General features: G+C 46.1%; 1 protein-coding gene across 2 annotated transcripts in view; it reads right to left on the reverse strand.

Moving 5' to 3' along the window:
• Nucleotides 1-9,600, reverse strand: part of C8H10orf143 (chromosome 8 C10orf143 homolog) — a 65,554-nt gene extending 55,954 nt beyond the window's left edge. For both annotated transcript variants that reach the window (XM_031462011.2, XM_031462012.2), the window contains exon 1: nucleotides 9,486-9,600. In XM_031462011.2, coding sequence (XP_031317871.1) covers nucleotides 9,486-9,554 — 69 coding nt within the window. In that variant the 5' untranslated portion in view covers nucleotides 9,555-9,600. The remainder of the gene's footprint in view (nucleotides 1-9,485) is intronic.
• Nucleotides 9,601-16,359: the final 6,759 nt, after the last annotated feature.

Consider the following 16,359-nt stretch of genomic DNA (forward strand, 5'->3'; position numbering starts at 1 on the left):
ATGGGCAAAACATTTGAGTAGACTGTCAACCAAAAAGATATGAATGATTAATAAGCACATAAAAGATGTTCAACATCATTAGTCATTAGGGAAATGCAAATTTAAATTGCTGTGAGTACCTAACTTCACATCTACTGGAATGACTACCATCAAAACCACAGATAATTTGGGGGTGGGGGTACAGCTCAGTGGTAGAGCACGTACTTGGCCTGCACTAGGTCCTGGGTTCAATCCCCAGTGCCTCTGTTAAGAAGAAAAAACAGACAAAAAATGAAAAACAGAAAAACCCACACACAGACCATGTGAGGATGTGGACAAACAAGAACCTTCACAAGATGCAGGCAGGGAGCAGAATGCTGCTGCCCCCACTTTGGGAAACAGTTTGGCAGTTTCTAGAAAGTTCAACATAGAGCTACCATCAGAACTAGACATTCTAGTCATGGGTGTCTGCACAGGGGATGTGAAAACACCCGTCCACACAGCGACCGCTACACGAGCCTCCCAGCGCTCAGCACTCTGCATAAAACCCAGAACGGAAACACAGCCCAACGTCCTCCACGTGGCGGATAAACAAACAACGTGGTGTGTCTACACAATCGAGTGTCACTCAGCGATGAAAAGGGACAAGCCTGACATGTGCTTCATCGTTGAGAAACCTCAAAGACGTTGCGCTAAGTAAGAGAAGTCAGCTGCAAAACCACGCACTGTACGATTCGGTTTATATGAAACGTCCAGAAAAGGCAAACCTAGAGAAACAGAAAGCAGGTTACAGATTGCCTGGGGGCGGGAACGGGCTGGGCCGCAAACGGGCGCAAGGATCTTTCTGAGGTGAAGAAAATACTCTCAGACTGGGTGGTGATGGTTATGCGACTGTAAACTTATGAAGAGCCACTTCACTGTTTCACGGTACGCTTAAAAAATTTTTAAACCCCTAACAACATGGGCCTGATGGTAAGTGCAAAGGGGAAATCTAAGAAATGGGCGCAAGGGCGCACTCGCGAGCGGGGGGGGGGGGGCACACGGCGCCAGGCCCATTATGAGCTTCCCCAAATAGATGAACTTTGAAAATGCCAGCAACTTTATGCATCAGTGTCACCCTCCCTGCGTTTCTCTTCAGTTAAACGCACACACAGCCTTACATGTTGAACAATCACGAACGATCTGCTGAACACCTACTGCGTGCCCCGCTCGCTTCTGGTAATTAGAGAAGCAGCTGCCAAGTCACCGTCCTTCCTGGGTCACCGCCAAGCACATGGACGCCTAACAGGGCCCCAAACCATGGAAACTACCTCCTGACTAACCTACCCTCATTCTGACTTTTCTGTGTCACATACAAAGAAACCTGCAGAAAACTAGAAATGGCGAGGCTTGTGCAGCTGGCAGCAGGAAGACCTGTACTAGAGTCAAAACCGAAGACGATTTCTTGCTGATAAATTGCCTTTTTCTAGATGGGGGATGGCTGAATACAACTAAACTGAGTGGACCAGACAGTACAAAGCAGCTCAGAAGACAATTTTCACACTAAAAAATGGGAGAGAGAAGTAAGTAACTTGTCTCTTGAGGAGTGGGTCACCATTATTTAGAATGAAAAGGGTGACCGGAGACAGGCAGAACAAAAGGGTCTGGCCAGGGGTCCGCAGCACCAGCTACTGCTCATTAGGCTTTCTCGGTGGGGATCTTGCTCAGCAGATGAGCCATAAAGCCTACATCCTACGGCTGAAACACGCAAATTTAACTCTGAATTTTCTCGCTTTGTAAGTTAGACTCCACAGGGCTACTTGAACGGAGTTAAAGCCATCAATACGTTTAAGTGGTATTGCTGACAAGGACTACAAGCTCTACTGGATAGTTTTTCACACGTTAGCAAAGGCAGGTCTCAAAGGCACCCACAGAAAGAGTGGACATGAAACCCCCTCAGCCCTCCAGTTTAGGGCAGCTATTTATAACACCAAGAATTGGTGAAAATGGCAGATTGGAACTTCACAATTTGCTCACGTCCAAATTTCAGTGGCTGCATCAAAAGCATTTCAGACTGCAAAGCTCAAGCTTGCTCATCCCCAGACTGAAGGCACAACCTGTGTGCAGGTGTAAACGAAAGGAAAAACGTGTCTGCTGATGGACTGTGCACCGGACCGCTGCCCGACCTGCACAAGAACCCACACAGCACAGCTAAACAGAGCCACATCAAGGCTGACAAACTAAATTCCGTGCAGAAAACATGCACGTGGATAGTGGTTTTAGTTGGTAGTGACGTTACTGCTACGGTGCACAACGGACTCGAATGCTACAGTATTCTAAATCCAAACAGGCTGGAAAGCATTTAGAATGAACGTTCCTGAACTGGTTAAGGAGCCCCTCAAACTTAACTTTGTTGATACACATGCGTGCGGGTGTGTGTGTTTCAACTTCCTTTTGCAAACCTTGAATCAATAATCCAAGAAGCCCTCCAGGCCAAGGTGGAGCAACAGCAACCAGGTTCATTCTCCTGAATGAAACCAAAGGTGGACAGAAGAAATGAAACAACAGGTCTCAGACACTGACCAGCAAGTAACAAAGAACAGTGGCCCCTGCGATGGGGCCCCAAGCAGGCTGAGCCTGACACCGCTCCCACCCACCCCCCGCCTTGAGTTCCCAGGGAGGGGAACCGAGGCAGAGCCAGGTGGGCTCCCTGAGTCATGAACACTTTGCTGAGTGTGTGGGAGGCTCACAGGCCAGAGCCCTGGAGAGAACAGGCAGCCCAGAGAGAAGCACAACAATCCACACACGTGTGATCAGCGCCCATGTGTGAAGAAAGTACCCAGGGCAGGAAAAGAGCCACTCAAAAGGATTAGAAGGAGCAGTGCCTGGTGCCTGGACATGGCTGGGAACACTGTCGGACCCTACCAGCAAAACCGGAAAGCCCCCAGACTCGTGACACAGAAGGCAGCACACACAGAAGGATCAAGAGTCTGGCCCTAGACTAAGCCCTGCTCTAGCCTCACCTAACAGACCTTAAAAGCAAGATCCAAAGGCTCAAACTTTTCCTAAGTAACTTCTCTGTGATCCAGAACAAAGTTCAAGGAATGTTTATAGGAATCTAAAAATATTCAACACCCCATATGGTAAAATTTACAGTATCTGACATCCTGCCAAAAGTTACTAGGCCAGCAAAGCAGCAGAAAAATGTGATCCATAATGAAGAGAACAACCTATCAAAACCAGTCCAGAGCTGACACAGACGCAAAAATCAGCAGCGAAGGACATTTAGAATGTTATTATAACTGTATCCCATATATTCAAAATGTTAAACGGAGATATGGAAGACGGTTTCAAAGAGATCCAAATCAAGTATTATGAGTTGAAATCTATAATGTCTGAGATAAAAACTGGAAGTATCTGACAGATTAGACACTGCAGAAGAAAACATTAGTGAACTTAAAGGCACAACAATAGAAACTATCTGAAATTAAACAAAGAAAGAAAAGAAAAACATTTTTTAAATGAACAGATCATCGGTGGTATGACTTAAATAAGTTTAAATGACACATATTTGGAGTCCCAGTAGGAGAGGAGAAAAGGGGAAGAGAAAAAATATTTGAAGATATAATGGCTGAAAAGGACCCAAATTTGAGGAACACTATAAATCCATAGATTCAACAATATCAATAACCCCAAGCACAAAAAACTGAAGCACATCATGAGCAAATTGCTCAAAGCCACTGAAAAGAGAAAACTAAAAGGAGCCAGAGACCAAAGACACATTACGTCCTGAGGAACAAAGACAGGGTGACAGCAGATTCTCACTGGGAACAATCCAATCGTGAAGACAGCAGAGAAACAGTGGAGCTTTGAATTGCTCAAAGAAAAAGCTGCCAGTTTAGAATTCCATATATAGTGGAAATATCTTTCAATAATAAGGGTGAAATAAAGACATTTAAAAAGGTGAAAAAATGTACCACCAGCAGGTTTGTCCTATACAAAATGTTAAAGGAATTCCTTTAGGAAAAAAAAAAAACCAAAAAAATGAAACCAGATGGAAATATGAAGCCACACAAAAGAATGAACTAAACCAGAAATAGTAACTCTGTGGGTAAAAGATAAGTTTTTGCTTGTTACTGAAACTTCTTTGAAAGATGACTGTTCAAACAGAAATAGTAACAATCTAGTATGGGGTTGACAGCATGTGTTAAGGTAAAATGTAGGACAACACAAAAGTGGAGAGGAGAGGGATGGAAGTGTAAACTGTAAGGTTCTTACATGTACACTGGATAGTATCGCCTGATGACAGACTGTAATTTGAAGATGTACATTCTAAGTCATAAAGCAAAAATCAAAGTTACAGTGAATAAATCAACAAGGGAAATAACATGAAACCACACACACAAAAAATCCCACTATGCCAAAAAGGAGAAAAAGTAAATAAAGAATAATAGGACAAACAGAAAACAAAAAGAAAGATTATAGATTTTAATCTATCAACAATAACATTAAATGTAAACAGATGAAATACTCTAATAAACAGGCAGAGACTGTCAGATTAAATAACAAAAATAACCCAAGACTCAATCTATAGGCTGCCTACAAGAAACTCACTTTAATACAAAGATACATCTAGATTAAAAGTAAAAGGATGAAAAAAGATATACAAAGCTAGCACTAATCAAAAGAAAGCTGGGGTTGCTATATTAATACTAGACAAAGTACATTTCAGAGTGAGGAATGTTACCAGGAATACAAAAAGTGACTTCATAATGACAAAGGAGTCAGTTAAGAGGACATACAATTCATAAATGCATATGCACATAACAGAGCTTCAAATTACACAAAGCAAAACTGACAGAACTGCAAGGAGAAAAGACAAACCTCCAATTATGTTGAGATTGCAACACCTTCTTACAAAAGCTGATAGAACATACAAAAAAAAAAAAAAAGACAGAACATGAAGAAAATTGTTAAGGACACAGAAGACATAAACCAAGCTATCACCCAGCTTGACTTGAGTGGCACTTACAGAACACTTCACTCAACAGCAGAATACACATTTCCCAAGACTGTTCCTATATTGAGTCATAAAAGAAGTCATATCATACGAAAAACAGTATGAAGTTTCCTCATAAAATTAAGAATAGAACTACCATACAATCTGGCAATCCTACTTCTGGGTATTTATCCAAAAGAAACGAAATCAACATCTCAAAGAGGTATTTAGCATGCCCACGTTCACTGCAGCACTATTCACAACAGCTAAGATGTAGAAACCAGCCACATGTCCACTGGCAGAAGAACAGAGAAAACGTGGTGTATTCACATGGTGGAATCCGTGCTGAAGAACTTAGGGGAGATGTACGCTAAGTGCCTACACTAGAAAACGTGAAAGGCCTCCACACAGTGACCTCAGCATCCCCCTTCAGTCACTGGAAACAAAAGAACCAGTGAATCCAACACAAGAAGAAAGGAAATAATGAAGATCAGAGTGAAAACTACTAACAGAGTAAACAGAGAAGCAACAGAGAAAAATCAGTGAAGCTTAGAAAGGCATCACATGTCCGTAGATCGAAGACTTAGTATTAAGCTGGCCACATTCCTCAAATTGACCTGTAGAGTCAACACAATTCCTAACAACATTCCAGCTGACTTCTTTGCAGAAATGAACAAGCTGACACTAAAATTCATATGGAAATGCAAGGGACCCAGAATAGCCAAAAGAACAAAGTTAGGAGACTCTCTCTTACAGGTTTCAAAACTTACTGTAAAGCTACAGTAATCAAGACAGGGTGGTACTGATGTTAAGGACAGACATACAGATCAATGGAATGGAACTGAAAATCTAGGAAAAAAACAAACCCCCTCACATTTACAGTGGATTGGATTGCAACAAAGGTGCCGAGGCAATTAAATGGGGGATGAGGGCGGGGATAGTCTTCTCAACAGATGGTGCTTGGACAACTTAAAACTTCATGCAAGAGAATAAAGGCGGAACCCTATCCTATACCATATATAAAAATTAACTTGAAATCGAACGTAGATCTAAATATAAGAGCTAAAAATATAACTTTTAGAAGAAAACTGGGGTACAGAATAGAATAATTTTGCAAATTACGGCTCCAATATGGGAGTGATGTTTAGACTATATAAGGAACTACTACAATTCAACAATAAAAAGACAACAACCCAATTAAAAATGGACAAAGGATCTGATAGACTTTCTCTAAAGAAGACACACAAATGGCCAAGAAGCACATGAAAAGATGCTCATCATTAGCTATCAGGAAAATGCTAATCAAAGCCCCACAAAGAGAGAGCACTTCACATCCACTTAGGATGGCTGTATTCTATAAAGCAGGGAAGGGTTGGAGAGGATGCAGAGAAACTGAAACCCTGTATATAGCTGGGGGAGTATAAAATGAGGCAGCTAAATTGGAAAACAACTTAGCAAAACAATTCCTCAAATGGTTAAAGACAGTTACCATACAAGCCAGAAATTCCAATATACCCAAAAGAAATGAAAATATATCTGTACAGAAATTTGAACACGAATGTGCATAAAAGCATTATTTTAATAGCCAAACCGTAAGCTTCAAATACATGTAGTTTGTTACACCCCATGATGGTATTAAAAAGTAAAGATAGAAAAATGATAATCAAAACAACCTGGAATAGCCAATGAACTAATGCAGCCTTCTATTTTATTTCTAAAGGACAGTGACCAAGAATGGAAAGAAATTACAACAGAGGAAATGGCCGCTTATCCCTAAGAATCAGAAGCTGGAAAAGGAGATCTTGGATCAACCCAGATGAAGCCAGAAAAGATACCCATCGGATCATGAGCCCAGACGCTCGGGTGTGCTCTGCCCAGAGAACTCGCTCTTGATTTTTTGCAAGGAGAGTCTTCTCGGGGATAAAAGGCTGAGCAGACATGAATCTTCAGGTGTTCTGGGCAATTTTATTCTGAAGCACGTGGTGCAATGGGCAGGGGGACTGAACCAGACACTGGACCCGCCTGAGTCACACGGACAACCTAACCAAGGACTTCATTTCTCCTTTCTTGTTCCAGAGCCTAGAATAGTGCTTGGTATACAACAGGTGCTACCCAAGGGAAATGACAAACACCACTGATGTTTAACTGCCTCATGTGTTAGGCCATCAGCTAACCTCACCACAACCAGGACACTCACAAGACCCCAGGGGAGGCATCCGACGCTGGCTCGGCATGAGAACCACCTGAGAGGCTGTTCCAGCGGTGGGTCCGGGCAGCTGCAGCCCCTGAAACTCCACTGGTGGTTTTAATGCACAGGGTTCAGAGGCACGAGGTTGTCAACAGAGCTAGGAAAGGAGCTGCCCCTCCCGAGTAACCAAATTCAGCAGGGAGAGGGGGGTTGTGAGACAGAAAGAACAGAAAACTTGGGACAAGAGCTTGGATACTTCATTGAACTCAATCTGGATTATTAGATCAAAGACTAGGACAGAATACAACATAAACAAGAACTCTACCAAATTAGGAGGCAATATACACTACAGCAGTAAGATGCCACCTCACCCTTCTTTCAGAACAGACAGGAAGTGTGGTAGCCTCAAACTGAGCACTTAACTTCATCAATCCCAACCTGAAAGATCATTCAAGGTTTCTTCCGTTAAGCCTTTCCTGTTTTCTCTGACCAGTAACGACCCCTGGCTCCCCGTCCCTGACAGCCCGTGGCATCACACTTCTCATCATTTTATGACCAATCGAGGGCTTCATTTCAAAGCCTCATGTTTTAGTGCCGCCAGCCCCACGTGGGAAGCAGTGCGGCCTAGTGGTTAAGAGCACAGGGTCTGGAGGCGGACAGTGAGGTTGAAGACCAGCTGCCACCACCTGCCAGCTGTGTGCCCTTAGGCCAGTTGAGTAAAGCCCGCTATACCTCAGTTTCCTTACTGGTAATGTGGGCTTAATGACAGGCTGTTGTGAAATTCAGATAATCTACGCGGTAACCACTCAACGGCTAGCAGCATCTGCCACGTCTCTGCTAAATGTCTCAAAGACACCACACTCAGTATGGCCTAGCAGGGGCGCCTCGTTTTCCCCTGAAGTCACACACGGGTCCTCCCTCAAGAACACCACCCAGGTGCTCAAGTCACAACCCTGGGACTCAGCCGGTCTGCCCTTTGCACTTCCTTCTAGGTCCGCTCCCCCGGCAAGACCTGCCAGTTCCTCCTCCCAGACACACAGCCCAGTCTGTCCACCATCAGCATCTCACTCTCCACTCTGAGCCTCTGTCACCTCTCATGATCTGTATATTCCTTGCTGCCCTGCCCTCCCTCTAACCACCATCCCTTTCATCTTCCACAAACCTGCTCTATGGAAAGTAAGCTCTTAAAGTGTCAGTATGATCGTGTCACTTCACTATTTACCTTCCACTGTTTGAAGGACAACAAGCAGGGAGAGGAGGAGCCATCAGACAGAGGAAACTGGGGGGGGGGGGTTCCCCTGGATGTCTTCCATTTGGGTACCACCAGCCCCATACTTAGGGACTCTGTTTCACCACCGTGGAGCTGACCTCCATACTGTTATGTATGGGAGAATCAAACTTTCATCTGGTTTGAGCCAATGTAGTCTGAAGTCTCTACAGAAGCTTAATCTATACCCCGTAACAGGGCACCAGAAAGTGGGGTGCTACGGGGACAGAACATTAAGTGGCACTGCCTTGGTGGTGAGGAAACAGACGCTGCAGGGTAGAAGCTAGTCACTCTTGATATGCTGTGCAAAACATTTGAGAAAAACATTGCCTGCATTAACTCAGAAGACACATCCTGTGCTTACGGAGCCTGTAGGTCTAGGAGCAGCAGACAGAAAATATTCAGATGCTGGTATGGTGGCAGCTCGCTGCTGCTCTTAGGAAAGAACCAGGCGTAAACGAGATGGAGTGAGAACCAGCCAATTCGCAGGCAGAGGTGTTGGGTAAGGGCGCTGCTCAGAGGCTCTACCTTCGTGCTCCAATCGCACAGGTCTCCTTTCAGTTTTCTAGAAGCCTAAGTAAGCTCTTTCCTAACTCCTATACTGTCTCCCCTTGAAGCCTCACACAGACCGCATTACCCACCCACTGCGGTCTTGATCAAAGCCCCCCATTACCAATCACCTCTTACCCTGTTCTCTCCAGCAAAGGACCGGTGTTGTCTGCTCACCTGGCACCCATACCACACCCAGCCCAGCGCCTGCACATGGAGGGGTGGCTGCGGAACAGCAGCGTGCAGAACACGGGAGACCCCCTGCACTAGACACCGAGCCCTCCAGGCCTGGCAGGGAGCCCCGTGCTTGTTTGAGGAATCCTGACTCTCCAGTCTTCGGGAGCACCCGGGCCCGCACCTCTGCGCAGGCGCGGCCCCGCCCACCACGCCCCGCCCCAGCAGGTGCCCGCGGCCCGCTCAGGCCAGGCTCCTCACAGGGAGGGTGCCCGGAGACGTGAGGCCCGGTGGGGACACGCCCAGGGGCGCCGCTTCCCCTTCCTAATACCTAGGCCCCGGGGGCTCACCGCGTCCCCTGGAACCTGCAGCTCCTCTGGCCTCCGCCGTCGCCACCGGCCCAGCAGCAGGGTGTCCATGCGGCCCCAGGCCCGAACCCGCCCGGCCTCTCATCCTGGCCGGCCGCAGGCCACGCCCTCCTCGCCCACGTGCCCTGAGGGAGCCAATGAGGGCCTGGGGGCGGGGCGCCGCCGGGAACTCGTGAGACCCGGCGGGCCGGGGCGGCAGGCAGGAGTAGTGGAGGCCAGAACCTGGTGAGACGAAGGGATGTCTGCTCCAGGTCGTCGTTTCGGGAAGAGAGCTGGCCTGTCACTTCTCCAATCACTGAGTCGGCCTCGGGGGTCCATGTACCCTACTCTTAGGGTCCCGCCACGATTCGACTGCAGACCTCGGTCCGGCTGGAGGAGCGCCCGCCTCCTCTCTCTTGTGACTGGTCGCTGAGCCCGGTGTGAGGCCGTCTTCCTGCGGCTGATTGGCTGATAGATGGCGCCGCGGGCCTATCAGCATGAGAGAGGCCTTGGCGTCTCTGGGAGTTGTAGTCCCGGGAGGCCGCCTCACTTCAGGCGGGTACCGCTGTGCGGCGACGCAGGGAGTGCTGCAGCCAGGTTTTGCCCGGTGCACGGTGGCTTCTTGTCCGGAAGCCCCAAGAGCGCCCTGCTTTTCTGAGGCTGCAGGCCTGAGCTGCCAGGGCCCTCGGGCTGCGCCATCGGGGATGGGATTCCGGCTGTGCGCCTTCCCCAAACCGCGGGCATCGTCCCAACTCTGTGCCGAGCTCACTGCGCTCATCGCAGGGAGCCAAGGGCCAGGAGTCGGCCAACTGCCCGAGCTGGAGCGTGCCCAGGTTCGGCCGGCCCCCGCACCCCACCGCGAAGCTCCCGCCCCGTTCTGCGCCAAAGCGCTGAGCCCGAGTTCTTTCCTGGTTAATGAAAATTGGTGTAAGTCAGCCCTTTGCCAGTGATTGGTTAGTGGATCTGTTGAGGGCAGGGCTCTGGGAGAAGAGATTCCTTACTGTTTAGAAGAGTGGTTGGGGTCTGCGTTCTTTCCTGCTGTTGTTGCCAGTGTAAGCTTCCTTGAGCTCCTGCAGCCTTCTCATCACCATGAGGGCAGCTGGCGGGAAACCTAGTGGCAAGTAGGAAAGCATCTAGGCCCGAACATGAGCGTCTGAAGAAAAAAAACATAAATACAGAACAGAAACAGACTCATAGACATAGAATACAAACGTGTGGTTTCCAAGAGGGTAGGGGGTGGGAAAGGACAGACTGGGATTTTAAAATGCAGAATAGATAAACAAGATCATACTGTATAGCACAATGAAATATATACAAGATCTTGCGGTAGCTCACAGAGAAAAAAAATGTGACAATGAATATGTATATATGTTCATGTATAACTGAAAAATTGTGCTCTACACTAGAATTTAACACAACATTGTAAAATGACTATAACTCAATAAAAAAATGCAAAATAAAATAAAGGGTTATTTGACAACCAGGAAAAAAAAAGAGTTCTGGACATGGGTGGTGGTGATGGTTGCAAAACAAGGGAATGTGTTTAATGCTGATGAACTGTACCTTTAAGAATGGTTAAAATGGTCAATTTACGTTATGTGCATTTAACCGCAAAAAAAATAAACAAATGTGTTAACTACTAAAAGAAAAGTTGTATCTCCATGCACCATTTCCAGTCATCTTGCACACCACCTCCAGGGAAAGTGGCTCTCAGGAGGAAGGCACCTGAGTTACAATTCCACCCTCTAACTTCCAGCACCTAGACAAGCTGCTTTGACCTTTCAGTATTTTTTTTAATTTAACATTTTTTATTGATTTATAATCATTTTACAATGTTGTGTCAAATTCCAGTGTAGAGCACAATTTTTCAGTTATACATGAACATATATATATATACATTGTCACATTTTTTTCTCTGTGAGCTACCGCAAGATCTTGTGTATATTTCCCTGTGCTATACAGTATAATCTTGTTTACCTATTCTACAATTTTGAAATCCCATCTATCCCTTCCCACCCTCCGCCCCCTTGGCAACCACAAGTTTGTATTCTATGTCTATGAGTCTGTTTCTGTTTTGTATTTATGCTTTCTTTGTTTTTGTTTTGTTTTTTTTTAGATTCCTCATATGAGCGATCTCATATGGTATTTTTCTTTCTCTTTCTGGCTTACTTCACTTAGAATGACATTCCCCAGGAGCATCCATGTTGCTGCAAATGGCGTTATGTTGTCAGTTTTTATGGCTGAGTAGTATTCCATTGTATAAATATACCACTTCTTCTTTATCCAGTCATCTGTTGATGAACACTTAGGCTGTCTCCATGTCTTGGCTATTGTAAATAGTGCAGCTATGAACATTGGGGTGCAGGTGTCATCCTGAAGTAGAGTTCCTTCTGGATATATGCCCAGTAGCGGGATTCCTGGGTCATACGGTAAGTCTATTCCTAGTCTTTTGAGGAATCTCCATACTGTTTTCCACAGTGGCTGCACCAAACTGCATTCCCACCAGCAGTGTAGGAGGGATCCCCTTTCTCCACAGCCTCTCCAGCATTTGTCATTTGTGGATTTTTGAATGATGGCCGTTCTGACTGGTGTGAGGTGATACCTCATCGTAGTTTCGATTTGCATTTCTCTGATAATTAGTGACATTGAGCATTTTTTCATGTGCCTATTGATCATTTGTGTGTCTTCCTTGGAGAATTGCTTGTTTTAGGTCTTTTGCCCATTTTTGGATTGGGTTGTTTGGTTGTTTCTTATTAAGTCATATGAGCTGCTTATATATTCTGGAGATCAAGCCTTTGTCGGTTTCATTTGCAAAAATTTTCTCAGTATTCTTAAACATATATATTTATCAGTGGGATGCTCTGAGTTTTCAGTGAGGTACCATCTGTACAGTGCCAAGCATGATGCCTGGTACGCAGCAGGCTCACTGCAGCTGGCCTGGCTACCTCTAGTCTTTCCCCACCCAGCACTGGGTCATTGGGATTCCAGGAAGTTTCTAGGGAGGTTTTGTTTGCTTAACTAGTGAGGTGTGCTTGGGGTAGGTGTTCACTCCTGAGCCTCAGTTCCCTCATCTATAAAATAGGAATAAACCTTCCAGGGAAGTCAGAGCTTCAAGGAGTAGCTGTGGGTTGCCTTGAATATCATGCTCAGCTCAGCCTCCCAACGGGGAGGCTGTGTGTGTGTGTGTGTGTGTGTGTGTTATGAGAAGGGGGTGAGAAACAGTTTTGATTCAACTGCTCCAAAGCCATTACGTCTACTCATCCATTGACCTAACTTTCCTCCTGTCCATCTTTAAAGGCCTCTTTAAAAAACTGCTTCCTCTGCTTATCTTGTTGGAGAATATGTAGACACACACATACATAACCTGTCGCACAGAGCCTGGCACATAGTAAGTGTTTAATAAATGCTCTTTCCTTTCCTTCTTGCCCTTTTGTTTAAAAAAAAAAATCCCAGAATTTCCTTGGGCACTAGTAGAGGTCATGTTTTTTTTGAAACGCACAATTTCTTTAGATATTGTATCAGAACGTTGGGCCTCATCTTTGCCTGGAGACGTTTCCCCAAACAGCAACGGCTGTCTCCTCATTTTTCGGATGTTGAGAGCACAGCTCCTCCCCGAGAGAAGCCTTGTGACGCCTACCTCCATCTGCCCGGTTCCGGTCCTCCAGGGCCCTCGTGGCTGGCGGCAGCCTTCTTCTTGATTGACTGATGTCCCATATCCCCTCCAGGAGGGCTGTTCTCCCCGGGGCAGAGCCAGGCCTGCAGCCAGCACTCAAGAAATGACTGTCCACCGGGCCTTAACAGACTTCAGGGGTCAGTTTTTCTCCACTGATTTCCCTTCATCCTCACAGCCACGCTGCGGGGCTCTCTTCGTGTTCAGATAAACAGGGAAACAAACGTCAGGCTGGGAGAGGTCTCCCCGGCGCCCGGGTCTGCAGGGCTGGAGCGGCAGACCTGAGCGCGGACACGGCGCTGCCCGGATCTCCAGCCCTTCTGCTGCCTCTGCGTTTGGTTCCGGTGGAAGGCCCCCATGCTGAGCTGCCGGGCCTCCTGAAACCCGGCGAGTTTGATCAAACAAATAACAACAACACTTCCAGCTCCGCCAGGTGCCCCCAGGGCCTGAGTCTCACAGCACGAGTTTCTCGGAGAGTGCAAAGCCCCAGTCCGCTGTCTCAAGGTGAGCCTCTGCTGTACTGGGCAGGAGTCATCCTTACTCTAAACACCCGCCTTTGCATTTGAAGTGGCTTATGCATGGAAGTGTGCGGCCAAAAAGAAAAATCTGTATTCCCAGGCCCCAGTGCCCAGGTTGGGTACTCAGCGCAAAGTGGTGAGTGAACGAGTTCAGCAAGTTAGGTGTGTGGCATCCGCTCCAGCCACGGCCTGGGGAGGCCTCCAAGTTGGGGCCCCTGCCCTCCTGCCTCCTCTGGGCTGTCGTCAGCTAAAGACGTCTAACATCTCTGGGATGTGATGGAAAATGAAACAGTGGGAAAGCACAAGCCCCTCACTGGTCCACCTCTTGTCTTTGTAATTACATCTTACGTTTCCAAGCTCCAATCGGAGTGTTACTATTACAGATGCACACTACTATATATAAAATAGATAAACAGCAAGTTTCTACTGTACAGCACTGGGAACTATATTCAGTACCTTGTAGCCACCTATAATGAAAGCGAATATGAAAACGAACGTATGTATGTGTATGTATGACTGAAACATGATGCTGTGCACCAGAAACTAACACAACATTGTCAACTGACTCTACTTCAATAAAAAAAAAATGTTACTCAAGAGTGGCTGGTCAGGACTGCCCACAGGACCGCACCCTCATCTTCTACCTCCGTCTTCATCTCTGTGGCACACGGTGACTCGAGGTGGGGGGGCACTCGCTGTGCACAGGTGCTCTGTTCCTAGGGGCTGAGAATCTGAGGGATGCCTGTCTCTCTGGAAGGTCAGCGCATGTTTGTCTTGCTGACGGTGGTGGTTTTAATCCAATGTCAATTTAGCTCAGGGTATTTTTTCTTAAGGTAAGACTCAGTATAAGATTTTTCTAAATACAATTCTTATAATGATCCAGGGATATTTCATTAAGGCAAATAATAATCATAACAATAACCCATCATTTTCAACTTTCAAAATAACATCTCTACATGGAGACCTTTGTGGTCTAAGCCATTTCCCTAAATTATTTCTTGACATTGTAAACACGCTCTTCAGGGATGACTAAAAGTAGATGATTCTTTAAAAGACTTTATGACCAGTGCAAATTAGAGATTTGTGTGAAACTGTATAATGTATGTGCCCCCATCCATTCCACAATGTGACTGTAAACACTTGCTATATACAGTAGGCAAGGATTTTATTTGTGTTGTTTTGGGGGGGGTGGTAATTAGGTATATCTATGCATTTATTCTAATGGAGGTACTGGGGATTGAACCCTGAACCTCAAGCATGCTGGACATGCACTCCACCACTAAGCTATACCCCCCCCCAGGCAAGGACTTTAGAGACTGTCATTTTGCATTTTCTACATAGGTGCTGTAGAAAAATTAAAATCTTAATAAAGCACAAATGTGCGTTCTAAAATCTTTAAGGGGGAGGGCATAGCTCAGTGGTAGCGTGCATGCCTAACATGCAGGAGGTCCTGGATTCCATCTCCAGTACCTCCATTAAACAAATAAACCTAATTACCCCCCCGCCCCTGTAAAAATCAGTAGCTTGAGATTTGAATAGAAAATATTCATTGTATTCCATTTTACCTCACCCCTGCTTCTGATCGCGTGGTAATGATTGCTAAATGCCAGGCACCTGTGTACTTTCCATGCTATGCTATGTCTGTTTCCACAATAGGTTGGAATTTTAGCATGATGTTTTATATTTCATCCTACAGTTTTTTCATTTGCAAGTGTATGAAGTCACACTGGCTATGTCTGAGCATCTGTTTTTGGCAGTATATTTTCATGTAAATTATAGTGTATTTTGCCTCTTGGTTCTCACGACATAGCAAGGAGAAACCCTCAGCATGTGGAAATACGACTGATGCTGCGTTAGTGTGTGGGTTGGAAATAATAAGGATTATAAATGACTCGGCAGGTAGAGAAAATGAGGGGAGAAGACTTACCGGGAAGAGGTAAAAAAGCTGGCTTCTTTACGCGCAGCTGAAAGAAGCCACCATGAAAGATGTATTACTAGTCATCTTTTTATTTCTGAGGCGTTTCTATTAACCCCTTTTTGTCAATCAAAAGAAACCGATGGCCAGTGGATGCCCTATTTTCTGACTATTTGAGGTTATAAAACAAAAGGCAAGGCACACAAACTCACATCCTACACTTTCTGGTAAATAAGAGACAAACCCCTCCAAAGAGACTGCTAAATAGTGGTAAAGACTTTTACGGCCACCCCTTAAAGCAACGTTTCATTTAAGGACAGGAGCAGGCCTGGGGCTTGCTTGGACTTGGCTTCCCTCTGCTGCGCGAGCAGGTATTCCAGAACGCTGTTATTTCATATTTATGTCCCATCATAAAAGGACGTCTTTCTGTAGGGTGAGTACAGTTACGCCCAACAATAACTCGGCCCTGGGTAAGGAATGATGTGATAAAAACTGAGCCAAGGGGAGGAAACAGCGGGTGGCCAGGAGTCCATGGGAAGTGCGTCCAGTCTTTTCTAGCTGTGATGCGGTGACGGAGTATGTGCGGAAACTGGAAAATCAATGCGGCATCCAGATGGGCCAGAGCATCCTCCTGGTCCTCCCCAGTCTGGGAGAAGGCCGGAGAGCTTGAGACAACAAGAATAAAACACTGCAGTTTAGAAGATGGGGCCAAGAAGGGCTTCCCCGTGGAGGGGCTGGGGATGCGAGGGGAGCCCACTGAAGCTCTCCCTGACG

Source organism: Camelus dromedarius, chromosome 8 (genome assembly GCF_036321535.1).
Source record: "Camelus dromedarius isolate mCamDro1 chromosome 8, mCamDro1.pat, whole genome shotgun sequence".
Lineage (NCBI taxonomy): Eukaryota > Metazoa > Chordata > Mammalia > Artiodactyla > Camelidae > Camelus > Camelus dromedarius.